General features: G+C 44.7%; 1 protein-coding gene across 1 annotated transcript in view; it reads right to left on the reverse strand.

The window, feature by feature from the left end:
- Positions 1-21,839, reverse strand: part of pappa2 (pappalysin 2) — a 29,735-nt gene that overhangs the window by 6,536 nt on the left and 1,360 nt on the right. The window contains exons 2-20 of the mRNA XM_067252554.1: positions 20,074-20,534; positions 19,358-19,962; positions 16,379-16,527; positions 14,076-14,369; positions 13,702-13,894; positions 13,265-13,395; positions 11,096-11,278; positions 10,579-10,882; positions 8,880-9,008; positions 8,650-8,735; positions 6,830-7,032; positions 5,346-5,462; positions 4,767-4,902; positions 4,341-4,515; positions 3,878-4,040; positions 3,422-3,599; positions 2,118-2,331; positions 828-996; positions 405-537 (exon numbers count right to left, since the gene is read on the reverse strand). Of these exons, the coding sequence (XP_067108655.1) occupies positions 405-537; positions 828-996; positions 2,118-2,331; positions 3,422-3,599; positions 3,878-4,040; positions 4,341-4,515; positions 4,767-4,902; positions 5,346-5,462; positions 6,830-7,032; positions 8,650-8,735; positions 8,880-9,008; positions 10,579-10,882; positions 11,096-11,278; positions 13,265-13,395; positions 13,702-13,894; positions 14,076-14,369; positions 16,379-16,527; positions 19,358-19,962; positions 20,074-20,534 (4,023 nt within the window). The remainder of the gene's footprint in view (positions 1-404; positions 538-827; positions 997-2,117; positions 2,332-3,421; positions 3,600-3,877; positions 4,041-4,340; positions 4,516-4,766; positions 4,903-5,345; positions 5,463-6,829; positions 7,033-8,649; positions 8,736-8,879; positions 9,009-10,578; positions 10,883-11,095; positions 11,279-13,264; positions 13,396-13,701; positions 13,895-14,075; positions 14,370-16,378; positions 16,528-19,357; positions 19,963-20,073; positions 20,535-21,839) is intronic.

The following is a 21,839-nucleotide window of genomic DNA, read 5'->3' on the forward strand; positions in this document are numbered from 1 at the left end:
TTGTTCCTACCACACATTTACATGAGCTGAATGTATTCATGTGTAAAAAAAAAAAAAAAAAAGGACTGGTCATCTGTGTTTCAGAAACTTGGCACGTCAGCTTGTTAAGTGTTTTACCACCTGCTGTATGCTTTGGCCCTGTTGTGTTTCCCATTAGTGCATGGGCCTTTTGGGATACAAGACAACAGGCTCAAACAGAATCATTATAATTACAAATATCTCAGGTCTTTGGGCAAAACAATTACGAAAGACTGATGGGATCTCGGGTAAATGCGTGAATGAAATCTCTGGGTAGGAGCAATTTCATTTCAATTCAGTTGGATGTGTGCTTTATCTTCAGTAATCTCCACAAATACTTGATCTGTAGTCTGTTGATATGTGTGAAAGTGTATCAGGCTCCTTACCAACATCTAGGCCTTCATCACAGCCGTACTCCACAGAGTTGAGGTCTGGGGGTGTAGAGCAGGACCCCTCTATCCTCCTACACATTGTGAACTCGTCAGTCCACTGTCCCTCTTTCGTGCAGCGGATTGTGCTCTGGTACAGAAGAGGTCCCGTTGGTCATACAGCACAGGCAACATTGACTTTCTATTTGAAAATCTTATTAACACTCACTAATAGCATAGCATGTCATAATGCCAAACATTCACCCTGTTTTTTTAACTACAGAGTATCCCAAAGACACTGCAGAAGCCAATATATTTCAAATGTCTAGTGTGTGTGTGTGTGTGTGTGTGTGTGTGTGTGTGTGTGTGTGTGTGTGTGTGTGTGTGTGTGTATATAAGATAAGTATGTAAAATGATGAGTTGTGATGGATAAAACCTTACGTTCCCTGAGGCGTCAGGACACTGGAGGGTACAGAGGCTGCCATACTGCAGGCCAACCGTGCAGGTGTACATCCCCTGGAAGACAGCAGGTAAAGGAGGGCAGGACACGGGCTCACACCCTCCCTCCTCCCACTGACCCCCCTCCAGACACTCCACCTTCAGAAACCTCCTAAGGAGAAAGGAGGGGGCAGGACAAAGGATACAGTACGGAACGGTAATGCAGCACTTATCCCAAGCACATTTACCAGGGCTTGAACGCCTCTGTAATCAAAGGTTACTTTAGTAAGTGCAATTGTTAGTATTAGTATTTATTTGAAGGTTAACATTTCAGATCAAAACGAGATAACTTAAGCTAATACTTTGGCAATCTGCTTGTACATATTGGATGAATAACTTGTAGGGGGTGATACAAGCATTTAGATGTCTTAAAAGCCAGTCTTTAAAACCATAAACAACCCCAGGTACACTGTACCTGTCATACAGTTCATGTCGTTGGGAGAATTATACTGCCCACTCACCAACACCCCTAAATAGTAACATTGGACCATACCGTCCTATTTATTTGCATCTCTACATACCATTAGACCAGGTGAACACACTGAACTGTGGCTATATCTTGAACAACCTGCCATACAAAAAGGTCCAATTTTAAAGGTATATTGCTGACTTGAACAAAGGCAGGATTATATAAACCAGCAGTGGTGGCTGCATGTCTTGCTAATGGTGAACTTCATCTCATTAGAAACATGTGAATCAGGTCTTATAATGAGGGAAAACTACCCCATGAATTAAACTGGGAGAGCAATAATGAGGAGAGCGACCAATGGTATGATTGTTATTGGAGGTTTATGTGAGGACTCTTAGAAACCATATACAGTTTGCAGGTGATCTAAAAATACATAGTAACTGTTAGGATTGTTCTGTTTAAACCTGCATCTAAAGGGGAAATATGTGATTGTTATGGTGTTACATTAAAGACTAGTCAAGTATAAAATAAGCATGTATTGAAGCTAAGCTGTGAAAATATCCCAAATCTTAAAAAACAATAAGATACTGTAAATTTCCATTAATCTGTGTTATATCAAGTATTAGCAAATTAGTATAGCTACAGTATTCTGCAGTTGATATAGCCACATAGGAAAGAGGTCCATAGTCATTTCTGTATCTTCCTTGTCCACAAAAAATGTACATTACTTGTGAACGTGTCAAAGCAAAACAGTTTCCGTGGTGAATACAGCATCATAACAAAGACAGATGTGACCAATCACATCATTAATAATAACTACTTACTTCCGTGTCACCTTGTTCAGGCTGCCTTTTACATAGTATCCTGGGTTGCATTTGTAGCGACACACCGTGCCCATGTCATGACCTGTGGCCTGGCAGTGTGGCACCAGGAGCCTGGCGTTGGGCATCATGGGGGCCTCAGGGCACTCTATCTTACAGTACGCCTCAGGGAAGGACCACAGACCATCCTCCAGACACACCAACCTGTCACTGTCACCTGGGGGACACACGCAAGGAAACGTCACACACCTTCCACTATCGATGAAAACAATGTGTCGGAGACTTTTTGTCAGGATCGGATCAAGTTTGGATAGATGTCGGAAATGCGATTAGCCAAAACCTGCAGATCTTACTTTTGAGCCGGAGTCAAATCTCCTGATCTAATTGATTGTGCGTAATGTGAATGAATGAATTACGAATGAATTACTTCACACACAGGTCTGTTTTGTGGTGCCCAAAACCACATATTAGCTGGCCTCAGATTATGTTGTGTAGGTGTGTTTCTATAATAATAATGCTCTAAAAGTTGTGTTCATTTTATTGGTCTGTAAAATGTAATGAATCTTTTACCTAAGTACTTTTATAAGGTATTCAAACATCCTGTGTTGCCGTCATTATCAAAATCGAATGCAGCTGCATAGTATAAGGATCAAGAAATTGCTGACAGTTTGAATATAAGAGATTTTCAGTATACAAGAACTGAAACAGCATATGCACACAGCTGTTTAGATAAACATGAGAAAAAAAAACTATCTTTCCTTCAATAATATAAATAGTAAGTATTTTGATCTGTATGACACTGTATATTCATTTTCAGTTGTATGAGCAGTGAGGCTGACCATAACACGTTTCAGAACAGCCTGTAGCTTGATAGAAACCCCTCAGTGGTTGATCCCTGTTTCCTCAGCCCACCTGTCTGCAGCTACCTACAGCTGCTCCTTCCGTTCCTATTTACACAGGCAGAGCCTGGGGCCAGTGCCCCCCTATTCAGCAGGACTGGAGCTAAAGCACGACCAAGCTGCCAAGCAGCTCAGCAAGTCCCGGAGTATTGGCCTCCTTCTCTTACAAAAACCCACCCAGGCCCTTACAAAACACCTCTGCAAGCTGGCCTCCAAGTTACCTCAGGTCACAAACCTTTTTGAGGTCAAAGAGAAAATAGAGTGTTCAGGTAGGTTTTTTTCAGTTGAAATAATAAGACATATGGCACCCATCTTCACACGGTGAACACCAGTTGTCCTACGAAGCCTTTTCCAACCCAGACATACAACAGAATAACGGTCCGGTCGACCACAAAGTGTTGTGCCTACCCTGGAGTATAGCAGGTGGACCACAGGAGAAGGAGCACTGCTTGCCAAACGTAGTTCCCCAGGGGCAACTGAAGATGGCGTAGTAGACGTGAGACTGGTCGGGAAGGCCGCAGTCAATGGGCTGGCAGCTCACCGTGCGGTCCCACGAGCCATGGACACACTCCAGCTCTGTCTCTCTCTGCGCAGCAAAAACAAAGCTCACATTGTTCCGATCATACCACTGACTGTTACACTTGGTGGCGCTGTTGCTTTGGTTGACGCACATCACCACCCTGTTCCCACCTCAGTCACTTTAAGAGGTAGGACAAGGTTAAGAAGCAATTAAAAAACAGCCTTTTCTTTCTGTTGTAATCACGAAACTCATGTATCCATGCTAATGCTAACACGCTAACACAATAGCAAGATAAGAGCTAGCACCGTGTCATGAACTATCCTTCCCGCCGGTGTAGATGCTACCTGGTTGGGTGGGTGCCCCTTGCCGCTCAGGACGGAGAGGGTGAAGCCGCGGTGACAGTTGACGGAGCAGCAGGATGCCTCCCCGCCGCCTGTACAGTTAACCTCTGCATGCTCCAGTTGCGGCGCGCTGCATATGTCCATCTGGCACGGCCGATGCAAACACCTGAATGCAGGAGAAGGAGGGGACTTCCTGACGTGGTCACATGTTTTGAGAGTGCACCTTCTAATCGTTGAAATCATATCTATCTGATGAAAACGAGTGGCTGTGGAATGCATAAATAAGCATGTGCTGTACAGTCAAGTATTTATTTGTGTTTGGCTGTCTGTGCTTACGGGCACTGTACAAACGGTGTGTGTGGGTTTTGGGGTCGGCTATGCATGTGTTTTTTCTGGTTGTATGTGTGTCTGTGTGCTTGTGTGTGTGTGCATGTGGTAGTCCTGGGAGACCCCACCCTCAGCGCACCCAGTGAGGGCGAAGGCGCTGAAGTGACAGGAGGTCCGCAGAGTCACGCCGGTCACGGCCACGTGTGGTGAGGAGAACCTCAGCAGGATGGCGGTGGTCAGGAAAAAGGGCTGGCTCAGGTTGTGGGTTATGTTTACCACCAGTGGGTTCTGCTGGCACGACAGCATGTAGGTACCTGCGAAGGACACAAAGGGATGAGAATGCATACCTAGAAGAGAAGCTTGGAGATATCCAGGGAGAGGAAGCAGGCAGAGAGGCACGAGCAAACTGGACTGTAAGTATCTACGCAAAGGAAAACAGATGAAGAGTTTGAATGAAAGCAAGAGACAAGGATGGGGGGGGGGGGGTGGTGGAGAGCACAGGTAACACAGATACAGTGAATCAAGCAGCAACTCCTGTTGCTGAGTGGAAAGCGCTGCTGCTTACCCAGAGAGTGGTTTCTGCCAGCGGTGTCGGACAGCTGGATGGAGACCGTCTTCCTGCACTGCTCTCCTGGCCAGGCCCCATCTGAGGCCAGGTAGACGATCACAGATGCAGCTACCCCGGGACGAGCAAAACCTACCTGCAAGGAAATTTACATCTACATTTATTCATTTAGCTTTTATCCAAAGCGACTTCCAAGAGAGAGCTTTACAAAAGTGCATAGGTCAATGATCATGAACAACGAGATAGCCCCAAAACATTGTGGGTAGCCAAAACATGAAGCATACATTGTGAAAAGCAAATAAGTACCAATGGGAAGAAACATAAGAGCATGTAATTGAACAAGTACATACAATCAATCAAGTTTTAGGCTGGTCTGAGAGAGAGAGAGAGAGAGAGAGAGAGAGAGAGAGAGAGAGAGAGAGAGAGAGAGAGAGAGAGAGAGAAGAGAGAGAGAGAGAGAGAGAGAGAGAGAGAGAGAGAGAGAGAGAGAGAGAGAGAGTGAGAGAGAGAGAGAGTGAGAGAGAGAGAGAGAGACTCAGAAGCCAAATTTCCCATTGGTGTATCACAAATGTACCATACCTTCAGCCATACTGGGTGCAGGTCATTATAGTCCTCGCTATAGGACATGGCAGTACAAGGGACCCAGATGTCATGTGACGGTTTCTCACTCAACTCCAGGTACTGTTGCTGACAGAGCTAAAGAAAGGAGGGACCTTGAGATCAACATACATCCCAATACTACAATGCCATATTGTAGTATTATATACATATACTGTAGTATGCTTGAGTGTCAGGTGGGTGTGAAAGAATATAGGTCCAACTGTGCCAGGCAAGATCAAGCAGAAGGTGGAAAAGTCAAATCAAAATTTGTAGAGCCTTTTTTTTACAAGCAATGTCACAGAGGGCTTCAGATTCACCCATATAACTGTACCTAAACCAACTTAAACCCTCAAGGAAGACAAGGAAAAAACAAATTGAGAAAAAATTGAAGAAACCAGAAATTGGTCCATGATTTCGAGCTGTGTTGAGAGTTCTGGTGAGAGCAGGGCTCTACCCTAACCTTTTCCACTGGTGGCACTTGCGCTACTAACGTTTTCAGTTACTGGCACAAAACATGATTTGGTCGCACAAATTATTTATAGTAAGCCGCTCTGGATAATAAAGAACAATAATGAACCTGTTTTGCATACAGATGTGCACTTTAATTACTTGCCATCTTTTAAACCACATGCCTTCTTGTTTTCTTTCAAATTGATTAGGATTACTATGAAGTGCAAAATGAATTTATTTTAGATTTAAACATTTTATGGTTGGCAAAGATGGGCAGACTCCTGAACACGATTACTCGATCCTGAACTTTAAAAAAAAGAAAATGTAATCCATAAATAATATAATAATAGATTTTCAGCAGCTATTGTTTTTTTGATATTAAAGATGTCCACTTTACAGGACATCCCCCTCGCATATGACTAAATCGATTGGCATATGTGGCCACTGGTGTCGAAATTCATATGTCCGTATCGTTTTTCCCGCACGTGTTTTCCCTGACGAATCCTTCTCAGCCTCATCATTCTCACTCCCAGGCTCCCAGGTTTGACATGGCGAATCCACATCAAGTGATGGTACGGTTATACTTAAACGTCCCTTCTTAAAAAAGGAGTCAACTGTCTGCTTCATTTCAACACATCAGATTTGAGTATGTTGCGATATATATGCGATTGCTGTGTGCGTCTTGACGAGAGGATTTTTTTTTTTAAATCAACGTTAGGCTACACCATTCTGGGAGGGGTGCGGGAGGGGGGTCGCGGGGCTGAAGCCAACTTGATGTGTTGAATGCTCAGAGCACATTATAAAACATATTCTTAAAATACACATTACTGTTTTAATAAATGCTCATAATAAATCATAGCATATTGCCTAAAACCTAAGGTAAGCACAAAAATAATCAGTGATACGTTTGCGTTTCCTGTAAAAAATTAAGGTCGCGATGGCATTTCAAAAGGTCGCAAATGCGACCATTTCGGTCGCAGTGTAGAGCCCTGGCTGAGAGAGGCCTCCCCTACCTTGTTGAGGGAGGGTTCCCCCGTGGCTGCCAGGGCTGGGCAACGGCGGGGGTCCTGGTGGGAGGCCCAAGCTGTGGAGGCCCACTGGTCACTGTAGCCCTGGGGGGTAAAGTAGCCGCAGTCCAGCACGCTGGAGCCCAGACTCCTCTCAAAGTCCTCACACACACCATCCCCGTCAAACACGTAGCACCGACTGGGTTCCCCTACAGGTGGGGGAGGGAGAGAGGACACACAGACACAGATACACACACCAGGATGTGAAGCCAACCATCACTGAACTATAATCAGTGTGGTTTCAAACCACTTATCCATGACCTCATATTCAGTTATGCTGATCAAAGCGAAGACATGTAGTGCAGCAGGTATGACAGAGAGGGGATCGCATTGTCTAGGGAATCAACCAAGAATGTGATTCAGTATGTGCATGGTGATGTCATGACCAAAAACTCACCAACTGAAATGGATGGTTTATTTATTTTTATTTTTGGGGGGGGGGGTTCATATCAAAGAGGTGTGACAGTAATTCAAACGGAGAGAGAAACACAGCAAAAACAATACGTCATAAAGGAAGTATTCTTCTAAGGAGTGGACTAAGGGTGCATAGCTAACTTCAGACACTACACTTGGCCCAGGTCAGGCCTGGCCAGCTGCAGAGGAGCTGGGAGACAGACAGGCCATTGTTGACAATTCTTATTAGCCTAACTAATCAAAAAAGAAATATGCTCAAGGAAAAGGCATGGTGATTTCATAACATGACATCACATTGTCTTGCTGTGTTGAATGATGGCATTCACACCCCTCCGCACATCTCTAAGTAGGATATGTGTTCCATTCATGATCTGCAGCTAGCGCGTTATCAGGAGTCATACGAGGTAAGGCGAGAGACTTCTGAGGAGGAATTGGAGGGAGCCAGTCAACACAAACTCCAGAGAAGGAGCCATAACTAATCCGGCATCGTCTGAGTTCACTAGAAAAGGAGGCTGTTGACACATCAATGAGTAAGACACTGTCTTGAGTGATTAGTCTTTGTTTTGTCAAATCTGTTTCTGCCCTGTTGTTTTTTCCTCTCTCTTTCTCTCTCTTTCTCTGTTATTCTACTCTAGAATAAATAGTAACAGTTTTAGTCATGCCGGCTCCAGACTCTCAAGGGAAAGGTCTTCCTGTCCTCCCTCAGCAAAACTGACAGAATGTTAGTGGAAAAGTGGCAGAGGACATTTGGTGACACATTTTTCAATAACATTGTAATTGTTATGAAGAAAGTAATTGTGTTTACATCAAGAAACTAAATGTTTGAGTAGTGAGTCATATAAGAGACAGAACAACCATTCTCTATGATCTATATATCCTATTTCAAATCACAACGCTATATATTACAAGCACACAATGCTTCAACTAAGCGCACAATGACAACAGGCACGTTACCAAAGCGTTCCATCGCATGGTGGACGAGTTTAATGGCGACACAAGCACACCACAACTATGGAGGTAATGTTAGCTGCTGGCATTTCAAGCCTGCCAAGTCCATGAACGAGAAACAGAGACGGCATTTGTTTTTGCCTTGTTTTAGCCTTGTAGTGTCAAGAACAAGCCACAGTATTCTCTCACTGATGAACAGAAAACCAATATAAGGATGTTGTTACATCCATAGTTCCTGTTCATTACTCCTTAAGACATGGTCTCTTTAAAGTCTCTGTGTTGGGTTAGCACAGCAGACCCTGAAGCCATCCTGGCAGTTACAGTAAAACACTCGACACAGAAGATATTAGAGGATATGCCTGATCTTTGGGATGCACGCTCTAGAAAACGAGTCCCTGGTTTACCATTGCAATTGAAGCCGGGTTCCTTGTGACACTTCTTCGAACATCCGTCCCCGTCTAATAGGTTGCCATCGTCACACTCCTCCTTCCTACAAAAGACAACATACAACAATTGCAAATCTACTGCTCAGTGCAAAGCAGACGCTTATGAAAAACCTTAAAGGCACTATGGGCCTTAGCTGTGGTGAGCCTGAGGTAGCTGCGAGCTTGGAGTGCAGCGTGGCCACACTGACCCCTGGATGTGTGCGTCTCCGCAGAAGGCAGCCCCGTGGGTGTGGTGGAGAGGCGGCGACAGCTCGCTGAGGACTCCATCTGCGTCCACCTGCACTCTGTAGAGGTACTGCACCCCCTGTACCACCTCCCTGCAACGCAGAAACACAACGTTTCAGCTGCAGGCGCCGCAGAGCGCGACTTGTCAGTCTCGAAAAAGAACGGAAAATAGGTAATTGCGGTATAGTTTTCATACGTTTCAACATTTTATTTGTAATACAAAACGACAGTAGGGTAGCGTTTGGGTAGATGTAACCTTGCAGTGAGAGCCAGTGACCTTACACAGCTAAGTGGAGTTCGCTGTGACACCAGAGCCCCTGTCCCGGGCCTATCGACCTGTTATGGTCAACCACTACTATAAAAAGAACATCTTTGGCGTCCCAGCACGACTTGATTACTTGAGCCTCCGGCTGGCAGCGAACAAAACCTAGAAAAGTGCACATCATCCTCTCTCTCAGACAGGTCTTCTTTCCACCCCTCTACAAATTGCCCTTATTAATTATGGATCACTCTGGAGAGCGCTCGTCTTCATCACATTCCACTGGAGGAGGTTTAGCTGGGCTTTGTTTTGTGTCAGGAGAGACTACAGCCGAACTAAGCTTTTGTCATCTTAATGGACAAAGGTGCGCATTACGACATGTTCTTTTCCAAGACGTTTTAAAAGCTGTTTGGAACATTAAACCTGACCATGTAAAAAGAGACACAACTCGCACACACAGTTCGACCATCCTCCCTTTTTACCACATATTATTCCGATTTTTTCTATTTCTGCACAGAGAGGAATTAAGGTAATGTCCAGTGCAGGATCATGTTGTTGGACACCTCTTGGTGGCGGTAGAACACAGTCTCGATGTTGTGGTATTTTTCTCATTTCCCTACATTGACTACCCCCATCCCCTTTTCCCCTCTCTTTCTCTCTCTCTCTCTCTGTCTGACAGGCCTCTCACTTATCATGTACTAACCATAATGAGGATTCAAACCTTCGGCAAGAGGAAATGGCTGAGGAACCACTCCAAACAGCAATGGGTGTTTACGGTTTCTGTTGCTCACATTTGGTTTATATTCCAGAGACTCTTCCCCAAACTCAACCCCAACCCTAACCCTCTTCCCTCCATACTTCTTCCCTCCCTTCTCCTCTGTGCAAACGACTTGCCAGCAATCCTCAGCGCATAGCTAAAACTCCCTTCAGTTTTTATATATTTTTTCACTAATGGCATCTGTTGCATCTACATAAAAATGGTTTGACCTACCCTGGAAACACTTCTGAAACTGTTTTGGCAGAGTGATACCCTTGATGTCAATTTGGATCAATATCTAAGCTAGGAACCATACTGAATACATTTGGTTCTTGGTAAAGACAAACCCCAGGCTAAAACACTTGAGAATGACAAGATGACAGATATCTCTGAATCTGGGGCTGTATCTCTAAAGCGGTAACTGTGATGTTTTGATCTTTGTACCTGACATAAATTAAATTCTGCTCCTGACCTGTGCAGCTTGTTCCTAGCCACAGTGGGCTAAGCAGCTTCCACGTAATAAATCTGTGTCTGCACTTCAGAGGCCAAGTGGAACCTGTAGAATGTTCCCGGGCCTGAGGTGACAGTGTTTCCCAGTGTTCTCAGACATAACGTTTTGATACATGCCTGTCAGTCTCTATCTCACCTGTCAGTAAAGGTTTGCTCGGTCTGTCGGGCCGGGTCCTTGTGGAATTGTGGCTTCCGTTGGACCCTGTAGCTCAGAGGCCGGCAGCCAGAGCAGAGGGGGTTCCTGGGGCCCGAGGAGAGCATGATGGCATCGATCTCCATCTTCTCATCGAAAGTGAACAGCCTGACGGCGACCACCTTCTTGTGTGTGCTGAGGCGCAGCGTAAGGGGCATGTCACAGAAGACGTGCTGGGGACCCAGTTCCAGAGACTCGGCTGTGTCCGTGATCAGTTCAATGTTGGCAATGGCCTGGTGGTGATAATCTGTAGTAAAAACGGCAGGAGATCTAATGGATAAGTATAGAGTCTCCATCACGCTAAACTATAGTATTTGCAATCTACTAAAGTCACATACAAAATCATCAAATGATTGATCCGGAGTCAGTAATATCTGCGGGAACCAGTGCCGAATGGCATCCCAAGAGCTCTACGTGTCCCCAGTGGGGGAAGTCTGAGAAGCCATGAGGGGGGTTGTACCGGTGGAGATGTAGGTGACCCAGAGGGTGAGGCTGTGAGGGGTGACAGGCTGGAGGAAGCGCAGGGTGAGGACGCAGCCCTTCGCGGCAGGGCAGGGGGACGTCACGTTCCCGTCATAGAAGCTGATCTCAGGGCTCCACGCCTGCAGGCTGGGCTCGCAAGGTTGCTCTACATCTGGAGGGCCTAGACACACACACACACACACACAAAGACGTACATGGAACATGGAAGAACACATGCTGCAGATAAATGCTTATCATCTGGGAGAGGTATAAGGGAACAGGAGAGGTTGGTTTAGTCCTCGGGAGTGAGAAAGAAAATGGAGTATCCACCAATTCGAAAGTGGCTCTGCAAGGTTTGGCAGAAAAAAACCCACAGACACAACAAACAAACAAACAAACAAACAAGGACCTAACGCCAATGGCCTAATCTGGGCTAGGCTTAGCTGTAAGTCAGCCTACTGTCCTTCTGGTGTTTGCGCCCAGTGTGGACTCTCCCATGTGTGGATTTTGCAAGGTAAACAAGAGTGAACCGAGTCAAGCCATTAAACTGGGACGAACAAAGAGAAGCCTCCTCTGCGACTCCGAGGCCAGACCAGAATAATGGCTGTATCAGATGGTGCCCAACGGCTCCCTCAGGACTGGCCCCAATACCGCCCAGATCTTTGTGGATCATCCTTCCTGCTTTCAGCAACTTAACCATGTCACGACTACTCGCCTCCCTTGTCTCCCAGCCTCTCCAACTCTCCCCTCTCTGCTCAGTGAACAGGGAGCGGGGTTTGGGAATGCGTACTTGGGTTTCGGTCGCTGCAGGAGATCAAGGGGAAGATACGTTTCGATGTACAATTTCATGAAGAGTTATAGTACGAAGAAATGAAGTGCCTTCTTTCATCCTTCCATTTAGTTTTATTCTCTTTCTGTGTGCTTAATAAATAGTGTTTAGGGTCATATTAATAATTTTATTTGCATGATGTGGAGGTTATGATAACTTCATTTAAACATCCTTCAAAATGCAAATTTAGCTGACTTTTCCAGTGGTGTCCAGTGGGATGGTCTCTCAGCCATGTCTTGTTTTCCTCTTATAAGCAGGAGTTGTCTGTGACCACCTGGTCCACACATGGACCAGGTAACAAGATTCCCATATCCATCCCCCCTTTCATAAATTACAGTACAATGCAAAACAGCCAACAGACTGGTCGTCTCCCTACAACTGTAGATTCCTGTCTGCGGCCTAATACTGTAATAGTCTTTATCATCATTATAGTACTTCAGCAATAGCGCGTAATCCCTTCTTCTCTCTCCGACTCTGTTTTCAAAGTCAAAATTCGACACAGGATTTCCACATTTTTGAGTAGAACTTCCGCACCATTTTTTGTTGTTGTTGTATTTGTGTCATGTCTGAAATAACAGAATCTTGATTGAAATAATAAGTAACATCTGTTAGTTGAAGCTTAAAGTTTCAAAGCACTACAGGATACACATAGTTTTTATGACAGTTCGATGTTGGCCAGCTCTCAACATTACCCAGAGTTGTCACACTGCCAAGCACCCTGTTTTCGCCTAGGCCAAAACAAGAGAGTTCTTTAGTCTGGCAATTATCATTTAATGATTTTCAATTTTTTCTTCCAGGAGATTTTATCCTTGCACGCACCTTACTCACAGAGAAAAGGGAATCCTCTACATGGAAAAGAAAATGTCAATATATTTGTTCTGTGTTTGGAAAGGTTTGTTTTATAATGCCGCAATAACGTAATTATAATTAATAAGGTGGTAATATTTACTTCAATGGATGCATATTTAAGACCTGGATGACTACATTTGGAATACAAATGCCATGCCACCTCAGCTTGGATAAATGACTCATCCCCAGGATAAACCATCTGCATGGAAGGTGAGCAGGATGGAAGTAAACACATGTACAGCTCTGGATTTTTTTTTTGAGGGACCACTGCACCTTTTTCTTTCATTTAAAGAAAATTGAGAAGGACAATTTTGAGTGAGGGACAGAAGAGTAAAGTGTGCAGTGACCTCTTAAATTTTACCCTTCTGTTCCTCACTCAAAATGTTCCTTCTCAAAAAGAAAAAGGTGTAGTGCTCTCTCAACTTTTTCCAGAGCTGAATAACAACGCCAAAGACCTACAGACGGAATGCACCCCATCTCTATGCTCACCAATGGCCTCATCGGGAGTCCAGTAACCAGAGATGTCACAAACACGGGGTGAGGTGGCCTCGGAGGCATACTGGTGGAATGCTCCATCCCCTTCACAGTCACGGCAGGTCCCTCCCTCCGTCTGGGGAGAGCTGTCCAAACACGTACACGTCAGGGGACGCTCAGCTACAGAAACGTACTTAACATTTGACATTTTATTAATTTAGCAAAAGCTTTTATCCAATGCGGTTTACAAATTGTAAATTTAGAAAGTGCCACAGAAGATCAAGAATCAGAAGTGCATGGTTCTAACAGTATTTTGACAGAGTCAAGGAACAGTTTTCAGGAAATTCAGCCTTAAAAAACCTTTCATGATTCCATTATTATTTCATTATTGATAGACTTGACATGCAGCACGTATCTTGATAACTAAAGGATGAAAACAAACAGGTTCCTACCTTGGGAGCAACGGCCCCCTAAGAGGTGGAAGCCAATTAATTGAGACTGAATCTGAGCTTTGTCCAATCACCATGGGAGGGAGAGGAATGGGGGTTGGCCTGCGTTCTTTGAGCCAATTCTGATAGACCAGGTCTATGTAGCAATGCATTCGGGCAACTTGGTTTGGAGTAAAATGGTTGGTACAGTTATCATCTAAGGAGATAGAGAAAGAAGACAACCTTGAAAAATCTAATGAATTTAGAATGACAAAGCAACGTTTTGTGAGGCTCTGATGATACTCTGATGTCAGGAGACTCATCGAGTCATGCCCTGGGCACCAAACTGGGAACCTTCCCCAGAAAACGCTGTTCTCCCTATGTTAGCGCTAGCTCACCTGTGTAGCTCATATAGTTCTTGTAGGGAGTGTCCCGGTAGAAAGTTACTCCACAAGTGTCATTGACGACCCCCGGGTCATGGCATGACTTTGACTTTGGCGTGGGTGCCGTATCCTCACACAGGTCTCCTGTCTCCATGGAGGGCGTGGTCTCCTGGCAGGGGTCATCGCACGACTCGCGCTCACTCACCCCCTTGAAGACGTGGTACAGTCCAAAGATGTGTCCCATCTCATGGATCATGGTGTTGTTGTGGCCCACGGTGCCGAAGTAGGCTGGGTTCAGCACCATCCCCCCTGTGGGAAGGAATGAGGTGAGGTGAGAGAGAGGATGGAGGGGGATGTTAAGACATTAAGACAAGTCTCATAATGGCATGACAGACAGTGTTAAAAGCGCTAAAGGTAACACTCATGTAGGGAAGTGTGAAGTAAAGTAAAAGACATGACAAAGATCCAACTGGAGTTCAGTCATGGCCCTAACCCTAACCCTAGCTGGAGGAACTACTGCGGTTTTAATCCACCTTTGATAGCTGACCAGAGTCTTCGGGCAATGAATGTCTTTGTTGGACATGCATTCCACCTACAGTAGCTTGTTGGTGTTGGGTTTTATAATACAGTCATGTAATAAACAGCCATAACAATGTGACATGCGCAGGATAACCTCTTAAACCTACAGCAGTCAGTAACAATCTAACATGGAAGACACAAGTGCTGTACCATGACTTCCAATACCATAGTTTCCCTCAAATCATTTTCATTATAGTTTAAGTCTGCTTCAAATGTAAAGAGTTTGGATAGATTAATTCTAATTATGAATTACAGTCATTTACTAATGAAGAACACAGTTCAATTTGTGAAGACATCTGTGGGCTACTTAGAGACTGTCTCCTTATAATAGCCCACTTACATAATAGCCTATTAACAATGACAAATGGACTATAGAACCCCGAATAAACAGTAAGGTTCCTAGTCATTTCCTTTTTACCATCAATGCAAAGTCACTGAGTATATTTCCTGTCAGGGTTAGACCACCAAAAGACCAACTCACTTATTTGTACTGTATACATTATGCATGATTTGTCCTGAAACTAAGCATGACATGTCGATAGTGTATTCAAGTGCACCTAAACTGCAGAACATCTTAAGAATTTGTCCAAAAACCACCCTGCTGCAAAATAAGGAAATATCAAATTAGCACCACCTCTGAAATAACACCAGACCTACAGGGCGTGTCTCTAACAATCTCACCACTTGGTTTTACAAAATCTGTGAACCTGTAGAAATTAATGATGCAATGATACCTTCCTCCAGCACAGACTTCATTCTGGGAGTGGGAACAAGCAACCTCACACACACAACACTACAAGCCTCCAGCCTCCCGCTCATCGAAGCAGGTCTCCTCAGCGATGCAGACGGGCCTTGTTGATGTAGCCCAGACTGAGGAGGAAGAAAGGGACATCTGTGCTGGAATGCACGCTATCCCTAGGGTCCATAATGAATGTGCCAGGAGGTACAGGCGGAACCAGGGGGAACACACACAAGAAAACCTGATTGAACCGAGAATAATACTTTAAAGTCTTTCTCTCTCTCCAGCCAAGCACTTTCCCAGTGATTTAAAGCCACCCAGTGGATAGGAGCAGAACCCACAAAAGAATAGAGAATAATTTACATTTTGGTTCACCGCAAACACAGCACACACTCTTCCTTATTGGATGAACAATTCTGTTAGCGGTGCAAGGCTTACATGTTACTGGTCCAAGTAAATTAGGAAAGACCATTGCGCATCAGGTAAGGCTTGGATTTATGAAAGAGCTGGATGTTCGGAAAAGGAAAACTTTTTTTAATGAGTTCTTGAACACAGTGCGAACAATAAAAATCAACTGGCAAGAGTCTGTGGATGGCAACAGAGGCATTAGGCTGTCTTGTTTGTGTTTGGTTGTTGTTGGGTTGTCTTTACCGTGAAAGGCCTAATGATTAGAAGGCAATCTGCCGGGAAATCTATGCGTGCTGCAAGTGTTTTCTTTTATATCCCAGATTAAGCCTCATTAATCTTGTTACAGCTAATACTGAAAACAAAGAGGGGAGGGCCAGGGAGGAGGGGGAGGAGGGGGGAGGGGTGGAAAGAGTATGAGGATAAAGAAAGAGAGACGCGGCGAGAGGAAATAGAGCAGAGGATGGCACGGGACAGTACCGGACAGTACAGTACAATACAACAATAAACAATAATCCACTTTGGCATAGCGGCTACAGCTATTAGGCTTAAGCTTTATCCAGACAATAACACAAGATAAGTGGTGTTCTCTCACCCTGGTGACTGAGGGCCTCCTTCGCCCAGGGCCAGGTAGCAGCTCCTGCCAGTTCCTCACGAGCAGAGTTGTTGGCAAAGAACACATTGAGAGTGTCAGCGCTGCCCAGATGCAGCACCTCCTTCAGTTCCTTTACACTCATGTAGGCCCTGGCAACAGGAGACATGCATTAGACTCCACTCTCTGTGAGAGATGCTCTGGGGACAAAGAAAGACTCTATAGAAAGAAAACATCTCACTGGAATCGTCAGAAGAAACTGATGGAAAGGGTTCTACACTTTTCCTCTATGTTATGTTAGTATTTTAGTATTTCATGTTTAGTCATGGAAAAAATATACAAGTTTTTAAATTGAAACTATACGTTTATTTATGTGGGCCACCAACGGTTAAGGAGATTATATTTCCTGATTTAAATTTAGAGAAGGAACTGGAGAAAGACAGCACTCGTTTGAGTTTACATTTTCCAAAACATCCAAAATGTAGTGAATGAAAGGTACAGTTTAGAATTTGTTGGAAAACATGAAATCACTGCTCCCCTCTCCCTCTACTACCAACTGTGTGTAAATTGACATCAAACTTCTTTGATGTGTAAAGGTAACCCTGTTTTTGTGCTAGGTATGTCACATGGCATTTTCCTCTTCTGCTTATGTAGCTGGAAAGCTTGTGCACCTATCATTGGCCCGTACCTTTGAAATGCTCTGCGTCTCATTGCCCTTTTGTAACCTGCCAAAAGGTCTAGCCCATTAGTAGAACCACCTACTGTTTCTTGGATACATTCCATCCTAGAATTGACCAAGTCTACTTGACTGGCTTACTCAGCTTCTGTTGGATAAACAAATGTCGTGCCAATCTGTCAGAGTACTCCAATCCAGCATGGGGTCAAATGAGTTCCATAATACATATTCATAAAAATATGGAGGCCCAACAATTGATTTAACTTCACATTCAAATCAGAGACGTTTGTGAGGAATTGTGTATTCGGAAGTGGTAGTGCTTTCTTATAGTGTGTGTGTGTACTGCCTTGTAAGTACAGGTTTTGTGAATCAGACCAGGGTCAAAACACAATTTGAAATCATTTCTAGTGTGAAATGCTTTATGGGGTTCGCTTGCCACACTGGATCCAGTGAGGGCTTGCCAAATACTATTTGACAGAGGTCTGCAGTGAATATAACCATGGATTGTAAAAGTAAGACAACTTGATTCGTCTGACAGGAGTATCCTGACAACAGACTAAACCTAATCTTCAACTACCTCCCCAATGAGCAATCACACTTTTTAAACTGAACACTGTATTCTCAGCCTCTAGCTTCGCAGGCAAGAATCGAGTGGTTGCCTGTGAACCACCCAGTCCGTGAACAGTGCCTAGTAAACCAATTCAAGGTACCTCTAAGTTCAGGATCCAGAAAAATCTCTCAGCGTGTACGGTTAAAATGACCTCCTATTTTAATTTCCCCCTCTCTCTTTCTTGTGGTGCCAGAATTTTCTCAGACCATTTTTCACGTCTGTCTCTGCGGCTTCTTTAACAACAAATGTGTGTTGTGACAGCAACTGCCTAGGGAGGCCTCTCCTCAGCCCAGCTGCAGGAGTACCTGCACAATAACTCAAGACGGAGGAACACCAAAATCCCAGACCCGCAAAAATCAAAATTGTACGCTTCACAAATGCCATCAAAATGTCATCCCCCCATGAATTCTCCCTGTGACTCTGGGCTTGCAGTCTAGCAGTTGCGATGTTCCAAGCAGCTGGGGTCAGATCCTTCTAGAAGACCTCCACTGCAGATAGTCCAGTGAGGACCGTTTTTACAACACTTTCATGTCTCTGTGGATCATTCCTACAGTTGTAGCAGTTGTAGTGAATAGAGGGTCAAATGTGGGAAAAGCTTTGACCTGAACCCCAGAGGACAGATTACATCATGTCTTGCTATAAGTCAGCAGTTAAGAGTGCATCCACTCTTCTGCTTTATCCACATTTACCTTTATATCCGTCTAGGGGCCTGGCTTTTTAGCACTCTTTAAAGTCTGAATACCAGGCCTCCCTCTGCTACAACAACACACAGACTGCAGTTCAAATGTATCATCAGTGCCCAATTAGTCTCCCCAGGCCTTCCAGTCACTTATTCACTGTGAGCAAATCATGAACTTGAAAGAGAAAACATTATTTGAGAAATAAAGAGAGAGACTGACAGACAGAGAGACAGAAAGAGAGAGAGAGAGAGAGAGAGAGAGAGAGAGAGAGAGAGAGAGAGAGAGAGAGAAAGAGAGAGAGGGGGGGAGAGAGAGAACGGGAGGGAGAGAGAGAGAAAGAACAGAGATAACCAGATGAGACTGATGAAACAGATTTAAAACAGCAAGAATGTTAAGAAATTGATTTGTTACTATCCCAGTGTCATTTACAAAAACCCTTTAGGTGGGATGGAAAACGATTGCATACAATGCATAAAGCATCATACAGCTGGAACAGTTGTTATAATTCAAGTTGATAACGTTTGCAGCACCAAACTCTAAATAGTGCATGATGAGAGCTCCAAACATTTGGTAAACGTTCTGTTGCCACTGATTTGCATCACATCTGCTAAATGGATTAAACAACAAACGTTTCTGTTTGATGTGTAGCAGGTGAAGGATTGCTACCTACATGTGAACTGTTAGGCAAGATAGACATTGTGGCAAGATTTCATACATTTTGTTTGAAACCCAAACAAGCCGGCCAGTCAAAATGAATCGAAGAAAAGAGACTTCTGGTTTTGTTGTTTAGCCACATTAAGTGTGTACTTTGGCTTCTCCCTTGATTCCCTGCTCACTTTTTTCCAAAACGATTCAAGATTTTCAATTTGTTTGTACATGTTTTTTAGCATGCTCCCTCCAAAAGGAAAGTTCCATAGGAAGACACACGTCTTCAAGAAGGCCCATACATTCATAATCAGAACCCACAAAAGACTTAATTCCATCCATCCATTCATCCATCCGTCCATAAAACCTACCTATCAGGTGACTCCCCGTCAAAGCAGGTCTTCAGGACATCTGTGACCTCCGGGTCACAGCAGTCGCCTTCATCGTAGTGATCCCGGTTGTTGTTGCACTCCATGTTACAGACCCCGTCCTGCTTCTTCCATTCGTAGCAGGGGCCCAGACCCAGGCGCTGGCAGTCCCCTCCGTCGTGGCCCGTCAGCGGGTGGTCGCACTCGGGGTCACAGTGGCCATTCCCAATCTTGGAGATCCGGCAGTTGCTCAGGATGAAGCGCTGGCGCAGGGAGGAGTTGCGTACGGCGTGGGTGCTGAGTTCCAGGGTGATGTTGTAGGGCCGGAAGGCCTCGACCAGTGCCCGGTGCTGCTGGTGGATCTGGGTCTCAGAGACAGTAGGGTTACTGCCATCATCGTTGCAGATGTTGACCACCCTGTAGCGGATGTGCTTTTCTGTGCGCAGCTGCCAATGGGAGTTGTAGCTGAGAATGATGTCTGTGTTGTCGCAGGTGGTCAGTCCACAGAGAGGGGGGAGGAAGGGAGAAACGTGCTCGCGTTGTGGGACCGGGGGGGCCGCAATGGATGGGTAGCCGCTAGCCTTGTAAGGTATCCACTGGTGCTCCACCTGGTCGAGACAAATCAACATCAGTCCAAGTGCCTTTCACAGAGAGAAACCCAACACGCTACACACAGAAACATGAAGAAGCAAAAAAAAGAAATGATGAAAACATTGTACCTCAGAGAAATCGCCCCATAGAGCCAGGAGAGGCTCAGTCTTATCACCCAGGAAAGGCTTTTTCAGGAGGGCCTCTTGACTGCGAGGGTGACCCCACAACGCCATGCTCCCCACGTGACCCCGGAAGTTCTGTCCAAGCTCAGAGTGGTCTCCCCCTAAAAGTAGTGTCCGGCAGGCCCTCATGAAGGGGCTGTAGAGATCGCCGGACTGCATGCTGCTTTCTCCAACCTTGGCACCATCTATGTAAAGGGCCATCTTGTGCCCATCGTAGGTCGCCACCAGATGTGTCCAGGTGTTGGGCTCGTAACGCCTGTGTCCATAGACAGTGGTGGACTTGGGAGCCCGATCAGTGCGGAGCGTGAAGAAGAACCTGGCGTCTTTTTGATCCATGGGCTCAAAGGTCCGAATACCTACCGCCCATCCTTTCTCACTCAACGAGTGGGAGCAGTTGTCAAAAACTCCTGCCAAACAGTAGATGGAAAAACAACCTCATTGTTAGTTTTCAACCAGAGAAAAACGACACATTAAAAAGAGCATTCTCTTCGATATGTAAACGCAAACCACCAAAAAGAGAACAGGAGAGGGAGAGAGAGAGAGAGAGAGAGAGAGAGAGAGAGAGAGAGAGAGAGAGAGAGAGAGAGAGAGAGAGAGAGAGAGTTTGAAGGAGGCCCTGATTCCCAGCTGTTTTTCAGGATAAATACTCTTGCATCTGGGCTCCAGATGTTGAATACTGACTGGGACAATGAGGGGTCAGGGAACCCCTTCACCCTCCCTCCACACTACGGTACACACACACACCACAGTACACACACAAACACACACATGTTTAGGGGGAAATCGGGGGAAAAATGATAGAAAAAGAAAATGGATGACTGTAGCAAAATATCTTAGAGGAGGTAGACCAATTTCATGGGTACGCATTTCATTCTCTGAAAACAGTTTTCAGGAGACAGTATGTTTGCCAAGTATTCATAATAACTACATCCAAACATCAATGGGAAACTCTATTAGAGAGTAAGACGATCAACCTAGTCTTAGACTTACCTAAAACCAATAAACATACAAAAGGAAGAAATACCAGAAAGAAAACAGAGGTAGCACATAAATGTTTATAAACAACAAATTAGATAATTATATGAACCTAGAAATAACCATATCAAACTGTCACATCAAGGTTAGTCATGATAAAGTCCTACACTCGGAGCATGCAAATTAGTGACGGGGGAAAGGAGGAGGGGGATCCAGTGTAGTGCCACAACCATGTTTCCCCTCACACAGCCCTGAGTCTCCCGCACACAGGAACCTTAGCATTACAACAGTAATGTAGACCACTATGACTCAAACACAATATTTGTCAGTGTGAAACTGTGTGTGTCAGTCAAAACATCAAAACATCAAAACATCAAAACCATCCATCAAAACAGCAATCATTTCAGTTTATTTTTTTATGCTTTTTTGTTTTGTGACCGGAGTTGAATACTACAAGTATTTGTTGATAGGTAGCCCAGTGACAATGCACTCTAGATAATCAATACAGGTCTGAAATAAAGTGAGGCAAACCACAAATGTCTACACGTCCTTAGAATATAGTGGAAAACTCATACAAACTAGAAACATAACTAGGGGGGAGAAAACTAAAAGTAACATGTCATAAAGTTTGTAACAGATAAAAGGTACAGTGTCAAGTTGGATTTTCACTGAAATAAATGAACTAGCAATCATGATGCAACCAGCAATCTTGAGCGAAACTCTTACTAATGCGTCTG

This window comes from Osmerus mordax, chromosome 16, assembly GCF_038355195.1.
Source record: "Osmerus mordax isolate fOsmMor3 chromosome 16, fOsmMor3.pri, whole genome shotgun sequence".
Taxonomy (NCBI): Eukaryota; Metazoa; Chordata; class Actinopteri; order Osmeriformes; family Osmeridae; genus Osmerus; species Osmerus mordax.